At 41.4% G+C, this 17,171-nt stretch overlaps 2 protein-coding genes and 1 long non-coding RNA gene across 10 annotated transcripts; 1 reads left to right on the top strand and 2 right to left on the bottom strand.

The window, feature by feature from the left end:
• Nucleotides 1-2,424: 2,424 nt before the first annotated feature.
• LOC116730636 (uncharacterized) lies at nucleotides 2,425-3,101 on the bottom strand. The gene is made up of 3 exons (XR_004341376.1): nucleotides 2,798-3,101; nucleotides 2,608-2,718; nucleotides 2,425-2,537 (listed from the first exon to the last, which is right to left on the bottom strand). It is a non-coding gene; the product is annotated as an uncharacterized LOC116730636 (long non-coding RNA).
• zbtb22a (zinc finger and BTB domain containing 22a) lies at nucleotides 2,503-7,815 on the top strand. 2 transcript variants are annotated; one of them, XM_032579966.1, is made up of 4 exons: nucleotides 2,503-2,631; nucleotides 4,004-4,223; nucleotides 5,477-6,179; nucleotides 6,806-7,815. In XM_032579966.1, exons 2-4 carry the CDS (start codon nucleotides 4,017-4,019, stop codon nucleotides 7,684-7,686), a joined length of 1,791 nt encoding a protein of 596 aa, XP_032435857.1. In that variant the 5' UTR covers nucleotides 2,503-2,631; nucleotides 4,004-4,016; the 3' UTR covers nucleotides 7,687-7,815. The 2 variants fall into 2 exon arrangements, with proteins under 2 accessions (XP_032435857.1, XP_032435858.1); XM_032579967.1 differs by having other exon boundaries at nucleotides 2,565-2,670.
• Nucleotides 7,816-9,208: 1,393 nt separating this feature from the next.
• On the bottom strand, nucleotides 9,209-16,603 carry LOC116730629 (myelin basic protein-like). 7 transcript variants are annotated; one of them, XM_032579982.1, is made up of 7 exons: nucleotides 16,226-16,603; nucleotides 15,477-15,572; nucleotides 15,144-15,170; nucleotides 13,635-13,655; nucleotides 12,174-12,257; nucleotides 12,047-12,067; nucleotides 9,209-10,481 (listed from the first exon to the last, which is right to left on the bottom strand). In XM_032579982.1, exons 1-6 carry the CDS (start codon nucleotides 16,586-16,588, stop codon nucleotides 12,065-12,067), a joined length of 594 nt encoding a protein of 197 aa, XP_032435873.1. In that variant the 5' UTR covers nucleotides 16,589-16,603; the 3' UTR covers nucleotides 9,209-10,481; nucleotides 12,047-12,064. The 7 variants fall into 7 exon arrangements, with proteins under 7 accessions (XP_032435873.1, XP_032435871.1, XP_032435875.1 ...); XM_032579980.1 differs by lacking the exon at nucleotides 12,047-12,067; XM_032579984.1 differs by lacking the exon at nucleotides 13,635-13,655.
• Nucleotides 16,604-17,171: the final 568 nt, after the last annotated feature.

Here is a 17,171-nt window from a genome sequence, read left to right as displayed (position 1 = left end):
AGAATGGCACTGGGATAAATACCAAGGAAAAAATAATTTTTATTTTTATTTAAAATTAGACAGATTAAAAGAAATGTGCAGCTGAGTCGTCACCATACCCTATAGTCTTTTTAGAGTATTTTGAAATGTACTTTTCAGTGTTTAAATAAATGTTTCACAAATCACAAACTGGGTCTTAAATGTTCTGCTAATAGTGTAGAATATTCTAGTTCAGGTTTGAAGAGTCTAGTGTTTTAGTTTTTAAATCAGAGGACATTAAAGACGCTCAAGGTAAAAGGAAATTAAGCGGAATCGCCCTTTAGCTTTCAATCAGAAGCTAACTTCAGCCTCTATTTTTGGGTTGGACTGTAATGTGAATATTGTTATTAAAATGCGCAGAAACACTGAAACAAATAACAAAAAGAAACCACCACTTTGTTTCTGTCTGCTTTATTCTGGACAAGGTTTTACGGTTTTTAACGCAGCTGCATTTTACACAACTTCTAATTTATTCTAAAATCTCTCTGTGTGTGTGTGTGTGTGTGTGTGTATAGAGTTATCAGACAGTACAGTCTGTTCTTTGTCTGGATCTCTGGGATTTCTTCATACTGGGATTCTGAGAGTTTGCAGGAATTATCCAGAGCTTCAGCGTTTCCTGTTATTTTCCTCATCTTTCGAAATCTGAATTCGTCCAAGACTTTCCGCAACATCTGAGACAAAAACGTGATTATTAACAACCAGCATAACAATTCCTCTGCAACAATCACAGCGCAAAATACAAAGAGCAAAACAAAGTTAAAGTTTCAGAAGTTTGTAAAGTTACATAAAAAATATGAATAATTTGGTTTATTTAGTTTCATTAGAAAACGTGTGTTCAATTACAAAATAATTTTCATCATGTCATTTTCACCATGTCATGTTCACCTTCTCATATTCACCATGTCATGTTCACCATGTCATTTTCACCATGTCATTTTCACCATGTCATATTCACCATGTCATATTCACCATGTCATATTCACCATGTCATGTTCACCATGTCATATTCACCATGTCATATTCACCATGTCATATTCACCATGTCATTTTCACCATGTCATATTCACCATGTCATGTTCACCATGTCATATTCACCATGTCATATTCACCATGTCATTTTCACCATGTCATTTTCACCATGTCATTTTCACCATGTCATGTTCACCATGTCATGTTCACCATGTCATTCCTACATTTACAAATGTTTGAGTTTCAAACTAAATATTTTATTCACCAGCTAGATATTTAATTTAAAACCTAAATATTTAACATTTGAATTAAATATTTAGTAAGGAAGCTAAACATTTAGTTTGCAAAATAAATATTTTATTTAGAGATAAACATTTAGTCTGAAAAAAAAATGTTTAGCTTCAAGTTAAATATCTATTTTCCAAACTAAACATTTAGTTTTCAAACTATTTATTTTCCATACTAAATATTTAGTTCAGACTTAAGTTGTTATCTTTCTACCGAAATAGCAAGCAATAGCTAGTTAGCTTGCTAACTAAATAGTTAACAACAAACTAAATATTTAGGTGGATTACTAAATATTTATCTCATAGTTGCTAACTATGTACAATATCTTTATTTACAAAATATAATTAGCAAGATGAATATTTAGGTCTGAGCTCAATATTTAGTTTTAAATTAAATAGTTTGAAACTCAAATATTTACTTTGGAAAATAAATATTTAGTTTATGGGTCCCTCGTAGTTTTATACGTTTTTGCTCAGAAAATCAGTGCAATTGTATTTTTGTCCTCATTTCAGAAAGTAAAACTAATCTATTATATTCATTACACAAATATGTCAAACCTCTATTTCTTGTAGTTTTGATGTTTCTGACTCATAAATAATAAAACCCCAAAATTCAGCATCTCAGAACATTTTACATGAATAAAAAATGACATTTTAAACAGAAATGTCAGGCAAATGGGTAAAATATTCAGTAGATGCCCCAGCCTCTCCCAGTGAAGCAGTTTTACCCCCCGACGTGTTTTGGGCTGTAATGAGGTCAGTTTCTCTCACTGCGCTTTCAGGATCAAGATGCTGCGTTAGCTCAGAGTGGACCGTTATGTTGCATTCACGTGCTCCCGGAAACTCGGAATTTCTAATATCAACTTGAAGTAAACGTTTAAAATGGAGCATTGCGGTCGCGTTGGATGACAGTTAGGGTAGATTTGTCTAGGATTATATTTAGACATTTTGAGTCACTAAATTAAAACATACCAGAGCTTGTTAGCTTTGTACGTTTGATTAAGAAGAAACTACGTTTTTACATATGTTTGCATGATGTAATCATTAACTGTGCTATTTATTTTAATTGTCAACGTGCAGCAACATTTTAACATTAATTTATCAAATCCAATTGTCAACTATCCGAGTTGTTCTTGTTCTAACAAGTGAACGGAGGACATTTGAATCGTAATTCTCTAATTCCCAGTAACACTGAACGCAGCATCAGCTTCTGCAGGACTAGCTTGAAGTATTTTGTCCCAAGCAGGCGGTGGTAGTTGACACCTGGAACATAAGGAGTAATGTGAGAAACGGCGATGTTGTTTTGGGAATAACCGAGAACACCGTCACCAACCGTAGAGCGGAGAAACCATCAAAGGTAACAAGGCTAACGGAGCTAGCAGCTAGCGGCTAACAGGTTAGCATAAATCAGGAAGTGGGAACGAGTGGCTGAAGCGGAACCAGGCTGTAAATAACAATAAAATAAACCATTAAACTTCGGCAGACTCTCAGAGACCAAACAGATGATCAGTTATAACCCGAACCTTCAGTCGGAAATCATATTATCGGTCCTGTTCGGTGCTGAAGCAGCGCTGATGCTACGTAACTGTGAAATGAGATTAATTTACATATTTTACTCGGCGTTGTTAAAAACAATCCACTTCCGGATCCACCTGCAGGTAAAACCTCTTTCAGCAACAGGTTCTGTCTGGCCTCGTTACCTGAGGAGTTCCGGTCTGTGCACAGACATTTATTCCTTCTCAGCTCTCATTTCAGATTGAGATCCAGACTTTGACTAGGCCACAGCAGCACCTTGTTTTATTTCTTTGTAAGCCGTTTTGTTGTAGATTTGCTGCTGCTTCTGCTGTGAAACACTAGCAAATTTTGGTTCATTTTTTAAATTAACGTAAACTTTTATATTTTCAATGATCTTAATTTTTAAAAAAATATTTTGTTATCTTGGGGATAATCTTTTGTTTAATATGTGACATACATTTTTTATGTAATTATTTTTCTGTTACATTTTTATTGTTTCAATTTTTAAATGTTTTTTTATTGGAAAAAAATTATAATTTTAATTAAAAAATATATTGTTTTTGGAATAATCTTTTGTTTTTGTTTTTATCTCAATTTTTGCATTTTTAATATTGTATTTTAATTTATTTTAAATACTTTGATTGTATCTCAATTTAACTTAACTTATATTTTTATTGTTTCATTTTTTAAAATGTATTTTTACAGATAAAAACAATAATTAAAATTTTTGGAATATTTTTCCTCCATTTAAAATATATTGGGAATAATCTTTTGAATGTTTTGATGTTTTAAAATTATTTTTTAAAATCTATTTTCTTTTACATCATTTGTTTAGTTTATTATTATTATTTTTTTTTATGTATTTAATTTTTAAAAAAAAAAACAAACAATTTTTCACTTTAAAATTTCAGAAAGTCTTGGGAATAATGGACTTCAGATGGCTGGAGATGCCCTTTGACCTTTCACAGATTGCTGATGTCTTTCCATCTTGGCATTGCATCAACACCTGGATACTCTGGACCACAAAACTTTCAAAACTCCTGATTAATTATTCCCATGAATATGGATATATTAAAGTAAAAGCAACCAGAGTAAAAACCAAAATCAGACATGAGGATGAAAACATTCTTTGGTTCTGCAGGAACCTATAATTGAAGGTTAAGCGAGATAATTCAGATCAATATCTGACAGATATATTTGCTTCATGTTTGTAGTTTCTGCGTCATCATGGACCCGACTTGCTGCGACTCCGTGGCTCCGCCCTCTCTGACCGTCCAGGTGTGTTTTCCCGGCGTCCGTGCTGCCGTTCTGGACAACCTGAACCGGCAGCGTGAGGAAGGCCGACTGTGCGACCTTTCCATCCAGGTTCAAGGTCAGGTGTTCAGGGCCCATCGCTGTGTCCTCGCTGCATCCTCGCCTTACTTCCACGACCAGGTGGGTTCCTTGGTGTTCGCTGACTCTTTTCTCACCCGAAAGTGAAAAGACACCCAGGTGTTAACTATTATTGATTTATTAAATTAAAATTAGTTCCAGTTGATGAATAACTTTTGCTCAAACTCTCTTTTACTGTTGTAGTTTGGCCTTCACCCACCAGAGGGAGCCGCTGGTCATCCTTAAGGGAGCCAGTTGATACAAAAACAAAAATGGCGGAGGCATACCAGAACAGGAAAGAAAAAACAAAAGTTCAATGTGGGATGCAAAAAGTTTCTGCCAAAAAACTCAGAAATTTTGAGATTAATATAAAAAAATCTTCTAAAAAAACTTGAAAATTGTTTTCTAAAGTCAAAATATTTTGACTCTTTAACTCAGAAATTTCCAGGTTTACTTTTTCAAGAAAATGTCTGAGGTTAAAATAAAAAATTTAGATTTTTTTTTTAGCAAAGTTTTGACTTTTCAAACTCAGAAATGTTCTTGTTTTTTCTAGTAATTTTTAAAATAGTTTAATTTCAAAACTTGTGAAGTTTTAGTGGACATTTATTCCTCCTTTTCTACCTCTATTGGCCTTAATATGCTGTCGTAATGATGTAATGACAGAAACATAAAATAATTATAACAGGAAAAAGACATGCTGGTTGGTTTTGAGGTCTGTGGTGAATTAATGCGTTTGATGGAGAAAAGAGCAATTAGAGACTATCTGTATGAATATTTCTGTTCATGAGAAATTAGGTGTTTCGCTTTTTATTCCTTTTATCTTTTTATTCAGCAACCCCAGAAGTTCATGTTCTGCTGTTTTATAGATATATGAAAGTGTAATAATGTTGGAAAACCACAATTTTTGTTTTATTTATTTAGTATTTAATACAGCAGACACAAAATAATGTTGTTTGTTTATTATATTCTGAAAAATGTTGTCCTTATTGATTAATTGTTACTTGATCAACTTTAAATGAATCATTAATCGTTTACTTGTCAGGGATTCCCCCGGAAAACTTCCTGATCCTGGTGGGTTTTGAGTCAAAGTAGGAATTTAAAAAATATCACATAGTTATGTGTTATTGGAAGACATGGTTAACAAAACCGAAACTTCAAGTCTAAACAGGCAAACATAAAAACAAAACAAAAACTAAAATAAGTAAACAAAGTTTAGCCTGAGCACAAGTTGAGCCTGGAGGCCCGCCAGGCTTACGATGGAGTGGGGGAATCCTGCCTGTCATAATCTGTTCTGTAACCAGGTGTTTTTCTCTCAGGTGTTACTGAAGAACGTAACGACCGTGTCGCTTCCCTCCGTCTTGGACCCGGTCGCCTTCCAGAGTGTCCTGAGTTCTGCCTACACCGGCCAGCTGAGCATCATCCACGACGACATCGTCAACTACGTCACCGTGGCCAGCTTCCTCCAGATGTGGCACATCGTCGACAAATGCACCGAGATCCTGAAGCGACCGCGTCCGTCGGCGGAGCCCTGCGCCGCGGCCGGGTCGGCGGCCGGGTCGGCGTCCCGCCAGCAGTCGCCCAGCAGCACCGAGTGCCTGTACGCCGAGCGAGAAGGCCGCCGCAGGGACAGGAAGCCGGATGCGCTGCCGCCGCTGGCGACATGGCGGCGGCCGCAGCAGGAGGCGAGGTGGAACCGGCCGCGGCCGTCCTCCGAGCAGAACCCGGCCGACTCCCAGCTGGATGGACTCCCAAGTTACCCGCAGAGAGAGCCGTCCGGCTGCCAGGAGGAATGGATCACGAGCCCGGCCAAACCGGGCCCGTCGGGCCACGACGGACCGGGCCAGAGCGGCCGGTACCTGGGCGTGGTTCCGGCCGCCGAGGCGCCAAAGCACAAGGTCCGGTTCCAGCAGCGCGGGGAGGAGACCCAGGAGAGGAGGAGGAACGCCACGAGAGGAACGGAGGCTGATGAAGGAGTCGGGGAGGAAGAGGAGGAGACGAAGGGCGGCTTCACACAGATCGGTAGGAACCAGAGGGAGAACGGGAAACTGCAAAGGCGAATCCGGACCAGAAAAAAAAACTATAGGAATACATTCCTGCCAAAAAACTTAGAAATTGTTGATTAATGTCAGAAATTTTCTAGAAAAGACAAGAAACTTTCTGAGTTTGAAAGGAAAAAATTGGCAAAAACTCATAAATTTTCTAGAAAAAAACTGAAACATTTCAGACCTCAGAGTTGAAAATTAACAAGAAAAAACTCGTTAATTTCTAAGATTAAATTAATCTCCTCCCCCAGCAGGTGTTTGTTTAGCTGAGCTCATTATAGAAGCTGCTGCTCAGAGCGACGCTGGTGAAAACGTTAACGGGATAATAAAGGAGCCATGTTGGGATGACTTCCTGGAGGCGGAGCTTCAGAAAGAACAGGAGCTTCTTAAAGAGACAGAGACCCAATTTGAAGGCGTCAAATTAGGAAGTCAAATTTCTTTTAAGTTATATTTGATATGTACAGCATTGTGATAACTGAAGGTAACATAGTTACTTCAATGGCACCATGTGTCTGGAAAACACATAATACCTTTAAAGGTCAAAGTTCAGCTCTGAGCGTCTTCTCGGCCGTATTTTGAGGCGTTTTCCTATTTTTCCTGCAGATCTTCGGGTTCCAGGCGACGCTGAGGATGGCGGGCGTTCTGCTGGGAGGCAGACTCTGGATCTGATGAAGGACAGACTCCAGAGAGATGACCCGTCCTCTCAGGTCCCCGACGTCCCCGCCGGTGGACCGGGCGCTCCGGGTCCGCCGTGTGGCTCCTGGCCCGACAAAGAGGAGGAAGATGATGGAGACGTAGACTTGGAGTGCTTCGGCTCGTTCGACGAGATCGAGGACGGGACGGGACACGTCTCCCAGCGTCCTCTGCTGTCCCCAGACTTCAACATGGCGGATGGGAACTGGCCGTCGTCCTCCGCCGCGTTTCCTCCCCAGCCTCCCTCCCCGCCGACGCCGTCCTCCTCGTCCTCGGCGTCCGGCGCCGGCGGCTACGCGGGGAAGGTCCATCTGTGCCACTGCGGGAAGGCGTACACACTGAAGAGCATGCGGGACCGCCACGTGAAGATGCAGCACCTCAACCTGCGGCCGTTCGGCTGCCCCGTCTGCACCAAGTCCTTCAAGATGAAGCACCACCTGACCAAGCACCTGAAGACCCACGGCGGCCTGCGGCCCTACGAGTGCAGCCTGTGTGGGAAGAAGGTGGTGTGGAGAGACAGCTTCCTGCGCCACCAGGCGCGGTGCCAGAGGCTGGCCTCTGCGGGCTGCGGCGTCGCTACGGCGATGGCGGTGGAGCTGGAAGACAGATACGGGTTGGGGTTTGATGACGGGGAAGTGTTCGTGGCGGCGGGACAGGTGAAGGTGGAGGACGATGGGATGGGCGGACTGCTGGGCGACGTTCCCGGGATCCTGGGAGCGCCGCCTCAGGATCTGGGCTCTGTTGGTCATGTCTTCAAGGAGGAAGCAGCCGAGCGATTCAGCGAGAGCTAAACGTCCTCCAGGCTGCAGGAATCCTGAGCTCTGCTGCCAATTTCCTCTTTGGAAATTAAGTTAATTTGCTTTTTGCACATAAGTTATTAATTTGAACTGAAATAAATTTATTAAAATGTTTTTCTGTCAGTTTTTGTCTGCGACGTATTTAATTATCAAGAGCAGCAGAGACTGACTAGAACTAGAGATACCGACATATAGATATAGACATATAGATATAGATAAACTAAGGAAACCTGCTGACTTTAACCATTCTCTCCTCTGAGAATGTGTGAAAATAAAGAGGAAAATCTCCCTTTTAACTGGAAGAAACTGTAATAAAACACTTAATATGAGTTAATGTTAGGTATATTAACTGTACATTTGTTACAAAAACATTATAAATCTTTGGGAAAACCTCACTAGCCCCTTTCTTAAAGGCTGAGTTTCTACTGGATGTGCAGATTGCTGCGGTTTTCTCCTGAGACGTGGGAGGCAGTCGACTACATTACAATCAGAAATCGGGAAAATGTGGAAGAAACTTTTGTTGCCATTTATCAAAAACAGAGAGACAGAGATCTCAAATCGTAGCAGGATCAGCTGCAGCGGCATTTCTGGTGTCACAGCTTGATTATGAAGTTTTATAGAGTAATTTCATTTCAAATAAAATAAAAAATTATTAACACAGACATACAACCACCACTGATTGGTGTAGATTTGAGCTTGTTGTGCTCTCAGTTCAGAGATTAATTTTCTAATAAAGAGAAAGTTGTGACTCATGGCTGTGATGAAGCCGAGCTCTGGGGAGCGTTCGTGTCCCAGGCAGATGGTCGACCATCCAGAGGGTTTCACAGCAACGTGTGGGAGTTTTTATGGGTAATGGGCTTCTTTGTCAATGAGAAATGCTCATAAAGAGATTTTTCAACCATACTTCATGTTTATTTTCATATCAAAATGCTGTTGGTGCTCAAATCTGTAAATTAATTAGATTAATTAGGTCGTTAATCAAGTGATGTAACTAAAACCATAAATAATTTATTTGTGTTTATCTTTCAGCAGCCAACAGGGCGGTGCAGTTCAGTTACTCTTCTTACCTGTTTTCTAAGCATATTTTAAACTAGCTAAACAGCTAGATGGGTGGAAAGCAAGCTAGACAGACAGCTAGCTTGTTAACTATCTAACTAGCAAACAGGTCAATAAGGCAATTTTCTGTTGAAGATTTTCTTTGTGTGAATAAGTTTGGTCCAAAAGTTACTTTTAGTGTATTTAGATAGTTGACCAACAAAACCATCCAACAAGCCAAATGACCAACATCTCTAACTAGCTAAACTACAAGGTGTTCAACCAAAACGTCCGTTAGCCAAAACGCTATCTAGACACCAAATCAACTAGTTATCTAACCAATATAGTCTTTATGATTGTAATTTACAAATTAAATTGAAAACTGCATTTAGTTTGTATTTATATCATTATTAGGACTTTGTGTTTCTTCCATTCATTTATTAAATAAATAAAACACGAGGTAGATTAATTCCACACATGCTGATGTTTTTACACCTTTATTCTTGTTAATATTGATGATTTTCTGCTTATAGTGAATGAAAACATGACATGTAAGATTAGAACATCAGACCAGTAAAAATAATTTTAATACAGAAATGTGGCTTTAACCTGCTGACAGATGAGCCTCATCAAGTCAATATTCCTAACCTTAACCACCGTAGACATCGGTCTTCAGAAGGTTGGTGTAATCCCATGAAAGGTCCTAATATGCTCTATAATCCAGAAAACACACACACACACACCCACACACACACACACACCGAGTTTCTGTTTTTCATCTGATTTGGTTTGGATTTTTACAGTGTGCTTTTGTTTCCTGGTTTCTGTCTGCAGGTTTTGCACTCTGCCTCTCCTCCATATGTCTTTGTGACATAATCTAGTTAACTTTTTTCACACAATTTAAGGATAATTGACCAGCAGTGTGAAAAAATCATTTATGCAACAAACTGGCTGGTTGGTGTGAAGAAACATTTACTGACCGTTTATTAAAGACGAGACTGAACAAGTTTCTGTTACGATGCACAGCTGTTTCACATAAACATCAGGGAGGAGAAATAGATATTTACAGTTTTTTCTGTTAGAACAAACTTATGAAAACAAATGAGAAATTATTTAGCATAACACTTGAACCCAACATGCTGCCTACAGCTCTGATCTCCTCACTCGACTAAAACCTCTGATTCACTTACAGTTTAACCATCAGCTCAGACGACACACATCTTCTCCTTAAAACCTTCATTAGGAGGCACATACATCATGAGATTAGGAATTAGTTACAGTGCAGTGAAAAGGGCCATGTAACATTTTGCATCTTACAGTACCTGAAACATGAAGCTGCATCAAATCTTACCAGAACAAATAAATCTATTGGATATTTAAACTGGTGTTTGAAGAGAGATAAAGTTCTGATTAAAACTAAAAATCAGCGACAGCAACGACACGTCACTCAGGCAGGAAGCCGAGACAGAAGGAACCGCAGACGGAAACAGGACGGTTCAGAAACATTCAAACATTTAGAAGCAACAAAGTCAAACTTTACTTTTCTCCAGATTTTACAAAAATCCATGTCTCAGTCTGGAGAGGCGTTGCGTTAGTCGGTTAACATTTGTTGAGGTTGTGGGTCTGACTCCTGCGGATCCGTCTCTCCTTCCTGGTGTTGTTCTGGTCCCGTCAGATCTAAGCGGTGGAGGTCGGCGGAGAGCTTAGAAGATGGTGCTCCAGCGTTTTGGGGGTGGACGGGACTTGGTTTCTCCCTGAGAGACAAAGGCAGGAAGGTTAAAAAACAGTCATTCTGTCCAGAAACACCGGATGTCAGAAGCTGTTTGAAAACAGATGAATGATGGATTTTTGCATCTACAGTCATGGGGATGAGAAAGTCCACAATCTTTCCGAAATAACCGATATTTATCAACAAATGTCGCATTTCAGTCAGGTTGAGGTCTGGTCTTTGAGTAGGCCATTGACCGATCGCTGTGTTTGGAATTATTGTCCTGCCGATGACCCAGTTTGGACCCAATTTTAGCCAATCAGTGGCTGCAGAACAAGCCCTGCCCCCTTTGCTATTTGTGTAGAAAACACGGTTTGTTTGGTGAGGTGTGAATGCGTAACTGAACCAAAAACACAAACTCTGGTCTGGGTTTGCTCTCATGCGGTTCAAATCCATATGTGAACGCCAAGTGGTCTAAAGTAGAAAGTTGGACTACAGGCAGGGGCATTCTGGGTAAATGCAACGCTAACAAACATGCTAGCCTAGCGCTAGCGGGAGAAATGGCTCATGGCCTTTAGCCTAAGACTAAAGAGAAACCTGCTAAAATCTGACTCCTCCATTTTAGAAGTTGCTCTCAGTGTCTTCAGATGTTTTTGTCGTTTCCTTCAGTGGTTCTTGGTGCAAGTTCCTCAGAGCGCTGATGTTCTACTTTTTGATTCAGGTCTGTTGACGAAGAGAAACATCTAAAGTTTCAGGTCTGGAGTTTGACACCTGTGTTCTTCCTATCCTGGAACATTGAAGCCATCATTCCTCCACCACCGTGCTTCACAGTTGATCTGCTGGGTTTGGGTTTCCTCCATTTTGGTCCATTGTCTCTCTGGTCTCATCTTGTCCCGGAAGACCCGTTCTTCCTCCAGATGCAGCGCTGCTAACCTCAATCTGGTGGCCATCTTGTTTCTAGAGTGAAGAGGTTTTGCCTTCGATCCTTCCAGGCAGCCATGATGGATCAGGGTCATGACCTTTTAGCAGCTAATCGAGGCTTGTAGAGGTGATCTGGGATTTTTTGTCATTTCTCTGAGCTTCATGCTGAGATGTTGATACCTCTTGGAATATTTTATATATATATATATATATATATATATATATATATATATATATATATATTTAATTTTTTTAAATTTATACTTTAAATTTTTTTCAGTTTTAAAAATGTTTTTTCTTCAACAATTTAGAATTTTTAAAAATCTTGTTAGAATAGTTTTCCTCTCTGGAGAACAATGGACTTCAGGTGGTTTGGAGATGACCTTTGAACTCTCCCAGGCCATTGCTGATGGTTTTCCACCCTGGCGTTGTGTTTTAAGCCACATCCGGACCACTAAGTCCATCCTAAGAGGAAGGGTGTACTTTTTTAATTTTTTGCAAACATTTGTGTTTTGCTTATTTCCAGTAGGACTGAAAGATCTTCAGAACCCTCTGAATGAGACGGGTGTACTTTCTTTTCCCACGGCTGTGTGACGTTTAAAGGATGATGCTGCAGCTCTGAAGCCTGTTAGGTGATTATGAAGAGGCTGATTTAAAAGCAGATGGATTTATTCTGGTGAAGCTACTCACTGATCTCGGCGGAGAGCGTCACTGATGCGTTTGCGTGAACACAGACAGGAAAACGCGGTTTGTGAAGCCGAGACTCACAGGGAGAAAACCAGAAACTTTAAAGGAGGCAAACATGCAGGCAGCTCACCAGGTTGAAGAGCCTGGACAGCGTGCTTTGGTCTCTGCGTCTCCTGACCGGCGACTTCGTGCTCTCGGTTCGCGACGCGGAGGCCTGGAAAAAGACCCAGTGAGCTGAAAGCACAACCTGATCTATTCATTTATACTGCTCAAAAAAATAAAGGGAACACTTTAAGTGTTAAACACCTGTTTAAGTGTTCCCTTTATTTTTTTGAGCAGTGTATTTTACTGACATCGCGTGAACAAACTCATTCATTTTTAATACAATTTCTTCTTCAATAGAAACACCATAACTGAGAAATCGTATTTTCTGGACATTAGTGGAATATCTACACACATTTGTAAAGAAACAGCAGCTAATGAGTCACATTTTCATCTCTGGGAACAAACAACATCCCAGCAGTTTTACACCATGACGACTGATGGAGCTGCTGCTGAACTAAACCAGAATCATCAGCAGGTTTTCAGTTGGTTCGTTCTCCACACCAAATACAAGCTTGAAGTTGTACGAAGGACTAAAGGAATAGTTTGTGTCACTGACTGAGTTTCTTAAAATGAGATTCAAAACTTGTTAAATTGAGTTTCATATTTTCAGCTTTCTGATTTTAGACACAAACTGAGATGAGTTTTATATCTTGTTATAACAAGTTTTTCATTAAAGGAGATTCTGTTCCTGAATTTATTTCCAATATCTGACAGTTCAACATTTCCGTAGATTTGCCAGGCGCTGAGCTGAACTTTCTGACTATTTAATGCACTGCAGAAAATAACATCCACTGCTGATTGGTACAAACAAAGTTTCCCCTGTGGACAGTAGAGTGAAATTGTCAGGATGTAAATGTTTAATATTTTCTAAGCTGTTTTCTTCATGGCTGCTACACTGAAAGAAAAACGGCTCAGATGTTTGGTGCCTCTGCTGCAGCAACGTTTAAACTTTTACTGCAACAGAATAACATGATTGAAAACCTTTAAGAAGAAAAACACAAACAGGAGGGAAAGAAACGGGAAGACGGGGATGAGACGAAGTCCACAGATGCTGAGAAACAACCGTCAAATTGCTCTGAGAGATGAAACGGCACAAAGGGAGGGTTGGTGAGTTATTTCTGGCACAAAGGAGGTGGAGGTGTTACACAGAACAAGAAGATGAAGAGGAGGAGGAGGAAGGAGGAGCAGGCCGAGAGGTCCTATAAGAGAAGGTGTTTACCGGGTCATAAATAGCTGAGAGGTTTCAAAGTCATCCAGAAGCAGCGAGGAGGAGAGAGGATTGTTCTCAAACTGAACAAACCGTCTGTTAAAACGATCAGTGTGTGAGTGAAGGGGGCGTTTCTGAGTCATGAGGTCCCACCGGGCGCAGGGTATAAAAAGATGGCCGACGTGGGACTGAAAGCAGAAACGGGGACGCGGGCGCAGAGGTTAGGAGGTTCTCCACAGACGGGTTTAATCAGGGTCACAGTTCGACTGTGTCACATACCAAACCCAAGACTTCTCTCCACTGGACATGAAAGAGAAACAGACAGTGAGGTCAGAAACAGAACCGGGTCAGAGCAGAACCGCCAACATATCAACAAATCAAACGGACTCTGACCAACAACTATAAACCATAAACAGAGCAAATCTTATGCCTGATGTTTGCATCCTACGGCTGCATTCACTCCAGTCCGCTTTCCCAGAAAGTCCGGTCCGGTTGGTGAGGTGTGAACGCTAATCGACCTCTGACCTCTGGTCCTCCAAATCTCGGTCTGGGTTTGATTGAAGTGAACGCCAAGCGGACCGGAGACCGCTCCAGAAGCAGCAGGCTATTCTGGCGAAATCCAACCAAAGCTAACATGCTAGCCTAGTGCTAGCAGGAGAAATGGCTCCTGGTCTTCAGCCAAAGACTAAAGAGAAATCCTCCAACACTAAAATCTGATGCCTCCATCTTGTTTCCATCTGGTGAAGAAGGAAGTTGCTCTCAGCGTCTTCAGAGGTTTTTGTGTCGTTTCCTTCAGTGGTTCTTGGTGCAGCGCCCCCACAGGCCAGGAGGGGAACAGGTTGGTTTGACTCAGAACCACAGCAGCTGAAGGTGGAGCAGATGTTCTGGTTCCAGTAGAACCAGGTCAACCGGACCATCAGGAGGAAAACCATGATGCTGTTTTGCCCGGTCATTTGCGCTTATGTATGACAGTAAATGTGAATTTTTGGACGATTACTTGACTTCAACTTAGGCTCAGGCAGCAGTGTAGAAATAAGAAATACTGCCACCTGCAGGTGGGAGTGAGTATTGCTTGAACTTGATGTTTTTGATCATTTTTGTAGAAAAATGCAGGAATGTGTTGATTTTGCGTGAATTTCCATGATCACATAATCGCAAAAACCTGGAGGGACTGACGATAACTAAACCCAACAGCTGCCTGATGGATGTGCTTCTGCTGCTGCTGCCTCTGTTCTTCATTCAGGACTCAGTAATGCTCCATAAACCACTTTGAAGAGCCTCAAACTTCTCAGAAAATCTCTGCTTCCATCTTTGGAGGGTCCTGCAGGGACCACCCAGTTTCTGTTCCTCCACCAGAGGAGATCACACCACTAAAAATAAAAAACCTCAGCGCTGCAACATGAATGTGATGTTAAGAAACTGAATCTGCTCTGCAACAAATCAAGACAGTAAACTTTGGATTAATAGGAATTTAATTGGATTCCTGCTGATTTTACAACCTCTGGGTTATAAACTGAAGGTATTTGTGCTTTATGGATGAGCTGATTCATAATTGTTTAGAGAACATTTTAACCTCCTTTGTGACGTTCTTTCTCTGAAGAACTCTGCATATTTCACTCTGTGGTGCATTCTTTAAAGCTGCCACCAGATGGCAGTAAAGCCAGAACTGCTGAACTTTATCAATAATCAGAAATCTTTCATGGATTCAAACTCATATCATTTTAAAGCATTTCTTTCCCCTAACTTCACCCTGCAGCTGAATGTGGGGAAACAAAAAGTGAGACTCACCGTGGATTTAGGAGGAGGGGAGGAAACCTGCAGGAGAAACACCAGAGCGACAACAACAACGACAGCGTGACTGAGTGAACAGGGCAGAGAAAACACAACAACAAGCTCTGATGGACGTTTCCTGCAGTTTTTCATTAGTAGTAAGCAGCGAAAGAATCAAGCAGCTTTACAGTCAGTGCAGGATGTGAAGGAACTGCTGCTCTCCTGCAGGAAAAATGCAGGAAATTTCCAAAAATGTGACCTGGAGTTACTGTTAGGATGCAGATTAGAGGAAACGCTGATGTGAAGGCAGAGAAGTTAAATGAGGAAAGTGTGAATTACAACAAGACTCACAAGGCTCCTGAAGAAATGCACCACGGCGTTTTCATTGGTCCGACGGCGGGCCGAGGGCTGCTGGGGCGAGGCAGCCAGGTGACCCCTGAACGACCCCTGAGCAGGTGAGACGGAAAAAACAGCCAATAAACACAAACAACGTTTGGAGCTCAAAATGGAGCGACTAGCAAGAGGAGTTCAGTCCGGCAGAGAAAATGTAGTCGTTTTTACAGAAAACAATAAATGATTTAAAAATAAACTCTTTAAATTTGGCTTAAAAACTGGAAAATCATATTTAAAATGAAAAATAACTAATCAAAGCTCCGCGTTTAAATTGATTCCATCCACAACACTGGATTTTTCAACCACTCCTGAACATTTAAAAATTATATTTTAATCAGTTACATGCACACAAATTTCGCCTTGCATTTTTATTAACTGCATAAATATTCAGATATGCTTTTAAAAATCTTAAAATAAATATATAACACGAAAAAACCCTAATTTATCTTGAAGTATGTTTATAATTACTAAACTAAGTTCTCTGATCCACAATATGCTGAAAATTTAAAAAACCAAAATTAAAATTGCACCAACGTCAACAGAAAAAAGGAGGAGTACAAAATTAATTTTAGTAATTATCAAACAAGTTCTTTGATTTTCTGAGGTTCTCAGAAAATTCCCACAAATCCCAAGACTGGAAAGATTTCTATCATAAAGTTTAGTGGATGGAAGAACTCCAGAGCTGCGCTGAAACAGAAGATGCTCACCTTGCTCCTCTTCTTCTTCTCTCCTCCAAACAATTTGCTTAGCTGATCCATCAGACCGGGACTCTTCTTCTTCTTTCCAAGCCCGAAGCTGCTCTGCCCCGAGGTGCTCGCTGTAGCCATTATATCTGCCGCGGAGGGTTCTGGTTCTGATCCGCTGCCCACGCTGCCAACACCCAGCTCTGCCTCTCCCTCGGGGTGTGTTCGGTCCGTCTGACGCGGCCGGGGCGGGCCGTCGCTCGGCCCCGGAGCGCCGCGGGGCGGGTGAGGTCGGTGAGGGCGGAGACATCTGGCCTGGTTCTGGTTCTGGCTCTGGTCCAGACATTCTGTGTCAGTCGCTGCCGCCCTCCACACGGGTCCGGCCATTGTTCCTCACCCCATCTGCCTCACCCCGGCCGCAGAGGACAACAAGGGTTATCTCTGAGGCTGAACTCGATGCAAAGGAGCGCCGAGCACTGAGGGGCCATTGTTGGGCCGCCCTCATCCGTCCTGCCGATGCGTTGCTGCTAAATTAGACGGAAAGCCACTCAGATGAAGGCCTGGACCAAAAGTTGCCGATGCGTTGCTGCTAAATTAGAAAGAGAGCAACCCAGGTGAAGGCCTGGAAACAAAATGTGCCCAAAGTGCAACACCTGGTGACCCCGATAAATTTCCAACCAATCTTTGGTCCTTAGTTATAATTCATCAAAGGTGGAGAAGGAAATGTTTCAGTGTGAGATGGGACCCCACCATGACACTAAATTTACCCATCATGCAACACTTGGTGGAGGCTGCAGCTTTGATCTCCTCATCTGGAAACATGAATGGTTCAATTTCTGTTGAGCTAATTAACTTTAGACAGGATGAGCTGCAGTTAGCGTAGCCACATGCCGCTTCAATTAGCCACATGCTGCTTTTAGCCACATGTAGCAGTTAGCCACATGCTGCTTTTAGCCACATGTTGCCTTTA

Source organism: Xiphophorus hellerii, chromosome 13 (assembly GCF_003331165.1).
Source record: "Xiphophorus hellerii strain 12219 chromosome 13, Xiphophorus_hellerii-4.1, whole genome shotgun sequence".
NCBI lineage: Eukaryota > Metazoa > Chordata > Actinopteri > Cyprinodontiformes > Poeciliidae > Xiphophorus > Xiphophorus hellerii.
Note: the sequence above shows the minus strand (reverse complement) of the source record. Positions and strands in the feature narration are given on the sequence as shown.

Excerpts from the sequence above, each read along its gene's own strand:
- zbtb22a (XM_032579966.1), top strand. The coding sequence starts at position 4,017 with ATGGACCCGACTTGCTGCGACTCCGTGGCTCCGCCCTCTCTGACCGTC. Across the intron at positions 4,224-5,476 it reads CGCCTTACTTCCACGACCAG|GTGTTACTGAAGAACGTAAC; the intron begins GTGGGTTCCTTG and ends TTTTTCTCTCAG. Across the intron at positions 6,180-6,805 it reads GGGCGGCTTCACACAGATCG|ATCTTCGGGTTCCAGGCGAC; the intron begins GTAGGAACCAGA and ends TTTTTCCTGCAG.
- LOC116730629 (XM_032579979.1), bottom strand. The coding sequence starts at position 16,588 with ATGGCCGGACCCGTGTGGAGGGCGGCAGCGACTGACACAGAATGTCTG. Across the intron at positions 15,171-15,476 it reads TGCATTTCTTCAGGAGCCTT|GTTTCCTCCCCTCCTCCTAA; the intron begins GTGAGTCTTGTT and ends TTTCTCCTGCAG. Across the intron at positions 13,656-15,143 it reads CCCCTCCTCCTAAATCCACG|TGGAGAGAAGTCTTGGGTTT; the intron begins GTGAGTCTCACT and ends TTTCATGTCCAG.